This window comes from Aethalodelphis obliquidens, unplaced genomic scaffold, assembly GCF_003676395.1.
Source record: "Aethalodelphis obliquidens isolate GAN/ISIS:26980383/991018 unplaced genomic scaffold, ASM367639v1 scaffold42, whole genome shotgun sequence".
NCBI lineage: Eukaryota > Metazoa > Chordata > Mammalia > Artiodactyla > Delphinidae > Aethalodelphis > Aethalodelphis obliquidens.
In genome coordinates, this window is record NW_020837986.1 from 1,824,790 (window position 1) to 1,830,769 (window position 5,980).

Here is a 5,980-nt window from a genome sequence, read left to right on the forward strand (position 1 = left end):
AAGCTCTGTCTCTGGGTTTCTATTCTGTACTGGTGAAGAGAGGCCAGGTTTTCGGCAACAGTTTCCGTTGTTATCTCCAAGTAGAAACTATATCCATAGAAGGTAATTTGCCTGAGGTCACACAGATAGTGAATAGCAAAGCTGGAATTTGAATTCCTCTGTCTCCAATGGTGAGGTTTTTAACAACTACTGAAGCACAAGTGAAGATAATCTAACATAACTGATGTCTCATATAGAAAACTCAATAATTGGAAAAGAAACTTTATTTCAAGATGTAATACAAGGGAATTTCCCTTACAAAAATCTGTAGGTTGGAAAAAGCATTCCATGTTCCAGTACAAAAAAAAAATGATGCAGAATGATACCAAAATACGTTATCTCAAGGATAAGCAAAGAGGTCTTCAAGCTTTCAGGTAGGAAAAAAGTCACCCCTAAGGGAGAAAAACATTCAGGCCACTTCATAGTGACACTCCATGGCAGAATTCGGTGGAACCAGGTCCACAATTGTTCTGGGAAAAGAAAGTCTCATCCAGGATTTTTTATCCCATCAAATTGTCCTTGAAATATAAAGGCAATATGCAAAAATTCAGAGAAAAAAATACCTGTAAACCCTTTGTTTTTTAGAATTATTTTTTTATCTACCTAACAAAATGTTTATGAGGATAACTTGAAGTAAAGATACTTATTTCACGTGGTGGAATGTCACTGTCCACTCTGGTAGCCACTAGCCACACGTGGCTACTGAGCACAGGAAATAGGAATAGTATGAATCAGGATAGGATGCGCCTCAAGTGCAAAATACACTCAGATTCCAAAGACTTAGTACGAAGAAAAGTAAAATATCATATTAATCTTTATTACATGTTGATTATATGTTGAAATTATACTATTTTGGATCTATTGAGTTAAATAAACTATTATTAAAGCTAGTTTTACTTCTTTCTTTTTAATCTTTAAAATGCTGCTGCTAAAAAAAAAGCTGCTAATTCCTTGGCAGTCCAGTGGTTAAGACTCAGTGCTTTCACTGCCGTGGGCCCGGGTTCAATCCCTGGTTGGGGAATTAAGAACCCACAAGCTGGGACTTCCCTGGTGGCGCAGTGGTTAAGAATCTGCCTGCCAATGCAGGGGACATGAGTTTGAGCCCTGGTCCAGGAGGATCCCACATGCTGCGGAACAACTATGCTCGTACGCCACAACTACTGAGCCTGTGCTCTAGAGCCCGCGAGCCACAACTACTGAGCCCGTGTGTGACAACTACTGAAGCCTGGGTGCCTAGAGCCCGTGCTCCGCAACAAGAGAAGTTATCGCAATGAGAAGCCCGCGCACTGTAACGAAGAGTAGCCCCCGCTCACCACAACTAGAGAAAGCCCATGCACAGCAACGAAGACTCATCGCAGCCAAAAATAAATGAATAAGTGAAACTTATAACAACAACAACAAAGATCCCACAGGCTACGCAGTGTGGGAAAAAAAATGCTGCTACTAGAAAATTTAAAATTCTCTTGCGGCCTGTGTTATATTTCTGCTGCACAGCACTATGGTAGAATCTGTGGGGAGTGATTTTGCCTTTTGTTTATGCTATTCAGTATAGCTTGATCTTTTAAAAATAAATATGATGATTTCTATGAAACAATACACTCATTATCCCAAAATTAAATAAATAAGCCAATGAACAAAGAGCTATGTTCTCTCTCCTGGGATGTTGAGACACTAGCTGGGAGGCTCTGGATAGGAACCAATAATAACAGAATGGAGAATAGCTGTGCTGAGCCCTTAGGGACCATGTGGTCTAGCCCACCTGTTTTACAGATAGGGAAACCGAGGCCCCCAAAGGTCCCTTTTCAGTCCAAGGTCACAGAGACTCGAGTCTGCAGTACATGAGGTTGGGGACTGCGTTCCGGATGCTACAGAAGCACCGTCGTAGGGGACTTGCTCAATAGCCATGAAGAGCCCATCCAAGGCCAGTGGCACAGCCTCCAGGTAAGAAGTCCAGTTCTTCCAGCCCACACCCCTTGCCCAGGGTGCTTCCTATTCCAAGTAATGGAAAGCGAGTACTTCCCTCAGCCCTGGGGAAGAGGACCCCTTCTCCCTCAGCTGCAGATATAAGTTCCCGCCTCCCAGCCTCAGCCCAGAACAAGCAGCTACTCACACCATGAAGCTCAGCCGCCTCCTTGCCCTTTGCCTCACCCTCTGCCTGGTGGGCTTGGCCAGCTCAGGAAAGACCTCAGGTGAGCTGAAGGGTTGGGAAAAGGGTCCCTGAGATCATAGCCTATGGGGTGGGAGGATGCTGGATCCAAGAGGCCACCTGGTCACTTCCCCCTCAGGAGGAAACCAGGGCCTAGGTATGGGAAGGGGCTCCCATGGGGTCGCCATCTGGTCTCAGGAAAATGTGGGACCAGACCTCCCCCATGTCTATGTGACATCTTCACCAAATTCTAATTTTTCTTAAAAAGCAATACACATGTTTGTGTTAAAGACAAACCATATGTAAATGTATGAAGTTTAAAAAGTGGGTCCCCTGTTTTACATAGCGCCAACAATCCTGCTCTCCAGAATCCTACTCCCTAGAATTCTTAAGCAAGAAAATAAATGTTCATACTGCTTTGAAAATGAGGCCAGATTCTCAGACTCGGCTGCACACTGAAGTCCCTTGAGGAGTCTCTGGGTCCCACACTCAGAAATTCTGATTTGATTGGTCTGGGATGAAGCCTGGGCATTGGGACATTTTTTTAAAGTTCCCCAAGAGATCCTAATATTCTAACCAAGATTGAGAACTGCTGCCTAACAGAAGGTCTCGAATTCCCTTCCTAGAATGGTCTCTTCCCTATTCTGGGTTAAGTTTCTCCCAGTATATTCAGCATGGTCAGTGTCATACGCAGTGAAGAGTCACAAAATGGTTCGGTAGAGGTGAGTTGACCCACGTGCTTACTTGTTTGAGGGATGCTGTCCTTATTAGGGAAAGTGTAATTATCCAAGTGGAGTTTGTTGCACCCCATAAAAAGTCCTGAGTGTCCAAGGCTAATGGTTGAGGGAGGGTGTGTGTGAGGGTTTGATAAATTCCTTTGTGTGATAACTGGACCTAGATGTAGTGAGGAGTTAAAATAACAAGTGATTCAGTCAAAGAGGCCAGTTTCCTTATTTGCTGATTACTCATGGATATTTAAGTTTAATGTAAATATCTTTTTCCTAGTTATAAAAAATGATACTTGTTCATTGGCATTCAAATGATACTAAAAAGAATTTTTAGGGAATTCCCTGGTAGTCCAGTGGTTAGGACTTGGCATTTTCACTGCCATGGGCCCGGGTTCCGTCCCTGATCACGGAAGTAAGATCCGCAAGCCACGTGGTGCAGCCAAAAACAAAAATTTTTTTTAGAAGATAAAAATCCCTTCAAATTCCACCACCCAGAGATAACTACCCTAAATATACTGGTGAACAACTTTCATGTCATCATTCTACCGGTTTATACATATATTTTACATCCGCAGATCATACCAGATCTCCTATTTTGTAATTTGTTTTTTTTATTCAACAAAAGTTATGGACCTCTCCCCATGCTGATGCGTATAGATCAACACTATGCTTTTGTTTTTTGGCCACACTGTGCAGCATGCGGGATTTAACTTCCCCAGTGTCCCTGCAGTGAAAGTCAGAGTCTTAACCACTGGACCACCAAGGAAGTCCCAACACTATGCTTTTTAGTGACTGCATAATGGCCCATGGATCCCCTGTTGGTGAACATTTACATATTTTCCAAATTATAATTCTTTGCAATTATAAACAAATCTACAACAAACATCTTGATGTCAAGTTATGAGAGGCTATATGATTTTGGGGAAATTATGGCCTTATGATTTTGGGGAAATTACCAAACCTCTCCGAGCCTCAGTTTCTTCATTTGTGAAGTGGGGACAGTAATATCCTCTCCATTAGGTTAAATAATGGCAAGTATAGCAAACACCTAGGAGGGTACTTGGTGTAGAATAAATGCTGGGGGAAAAATACTCATTAGTTCTTTAAAAGGACACATAAGTGACAATCCTGTTCTTCCTTTACCTTGCAGCCAATCTTCAGCAAGAGGCTTCCCAGGAGTTGCTCCAAACTCCCCCTGCCCTCTGCCAGCTCCCCGCAGTGAGGGGCCCTTGCAAAGCCTCTTTGCACCGATACTTCTACAACTCTACGTCCATTGAGTGTGAGCCCTTTACCTATGGTGGTTGTCAGGGCAATGCCAACAATTTTGAGACCACAGAGGTCTGTGTGAGGGTCTGCAAACCCCCTGGTGAGTCCTCTGATGGAAACAGGAGGAGTAATGGAGGTGACAGCATGCTGGGCATGTGAAGGGAGGTGGTGTTGGCGAGGATGCTGGCAGTGATTCAGATGATCATGTAAATATGGAAGTTGGTGATGATGGGAATAATGGGAATAAGAGATGGGTCACCGTGGGCTGGTGATGGTGGTAATGAGGTGTAGACAGTAAGGCTGCGGTGGATGGTGGCATGGATAGTAAAGATGAAAGGAAGCTTGGTTATTGCAGTAAGCCCTTTTAAAATACATGGTGGGGCTGGTAAAGGTGAAGACGGCAATGTAACTTTCACAGGGGGGATCCTGTTGACAGAGGTGATGAACGTGATTGTAGCACTGATCATGGTGGGAGGTGACAGAAATGAGGAGGCCCCCAGGTTGGTGGGTGTTGAAGGGGTTGGGTAAGGAGTCCAGCTTGATGGCTCTGGCTCTAGGTCGCCAACAGGTCAGCCAAATAGGGAGCTGGCTGTCATCTCCCTTACAGAGACCAAGGTCAAGAGCAGCTGAAGGTGATACCTGCACGTTCCCAGGCCTTGACCGAAAGCTGGCTCGGCTGCCATTCCTGCGCAGAGGCCCTGCTCTGAGCCCATCCTGTAACCCTCCGGGACTGAGTCAATAAAGTGTTCAAAGTTGATGTGACCTGAAGCCTTCCTACAAGGGCCCTGGGCCTGTCCTCCAAAACTGCTCACAGCCATAGGGGCAATCAAACCTGCATCACCCCCACCCCTAACCTCCTTCAGACCCGCATTGCCCTGTGTCCCCAGAATGAAGATGAGGACAGAGGACGCAAGTTCCCCTATCGCCAGGGGTCCTCATGCAGGCCAGACTGAATGGAAATTTGGGGACCTTGAGTGTCTGTCCCTAGATCCTGGCCTGCTGCTCTTTCCTGCCCGGGGCTGCAGGATGAGCCAGAAGGTTCTTCCTGTCCAGCAGGAACCATGGCCTGGAGGAGTGTGGAGAGGGGTGGAAATTCAGGGAATCTTGGCCAGCTAGCGTGGCACTGCCCTCTCCACCCAGAGGGATACTGGAAAAATGAAATTTATACATATTTTTTAAATTGTGGTAAAATACATACAACATGAAATTTACCATTTTAACCATTTCTAAGTGTACAACTTAGTGGCATTATGTATACTCACGCTGTTGTGCTAACATGACCACCACCCACCTTCAGAACTTTTTCATCTTCCCAAACTGAAACTTGTACCCATTAAAAATTAACTCCTCTTCCCCCTCCCTGCAATCCTTGGACACCACAGCTCTAATTTCCGTCTCTCTGAGTCTGCTCTAGGAACCTCATTGAAGTGGAATCACACAGTATTTGTCCTTTCGTGACTGGCTCGTTTCACCTAGCATCATCCATGTTGTAGCCTGTATCAAAATTTCCTTCCTTTTTTGGTTTTTGTTCTTTTTGTTTGTTTTTGTTTTGTTTTCACTGCTCCGCACAGCATGAGGGATCTTAGTTCCCAAACCAGGGATTGAACCTGTGCCCCCTGCAGTGGAAGCACGGAGTCCTAACCACTGGACAGCCAGGGAATTCCCAAAAGTTCCTTCCTTTTAAAGACTAAATAATATTCCACTCTTACATACATTTTTGAAAACCAGACAGGTCTGCCTGACCACCATGCCCACCACCCCCTGTAACTGTCTCCTCCTGTGCTGCGTCTAATCTAACCAC

General features: G+C 45.0%; 1 protein-coding gene across 1 annotated transcript; it reads left to right on the forward strand.

The window, feature by feature from the left end:
- The first annotated feature begins 1,832 nt into the window (after nucleotides 1–1,832).
- Nucleotides 1,833–4,936, forward strand: LOC113605140 (colostrum trypsin inhibitor-like). The gene is made up of 2 exons (XM_027078208.1): nucleotides 1,833–2,228; nucleotides 4,064–4,936. The coding sequence occupies exons 1-2, from the start codon at nucleotides 2,153–2,155 to the stop codon at nucleotides 4,336–4,338; spliced, it is 351 nt and encodes a 116-aa protein (XP_026934009.1). The 5' UTR covers nucleotides 1,833–2,152; the 3' UTR covers nucleotides 4,339–4,936.
- The last annotated feature ends 1,044 nt before the right edge of the window (nucleotides 4,937–5,980 follow it).

What these genes read in the sequence shown, in the direction of transcription:
- LOC113605140 (XM_027078208.1), top strand. Translation starts at nt 2,153, where the DNA reads ATGAAGCTCAGCCGCCTCCTTGCCCTTTGCCTCACCCTCTGCCTGGTG. An exon ending in CAGCTCAGGAAAGACCTCAG is followed by an intron (nt 2,229 to 4,063) that starts GTGAGCTGAAGG and finishes TTTACCTTGCAG; the next exon opens with CCAATCTTCAGCAAGAGGCT.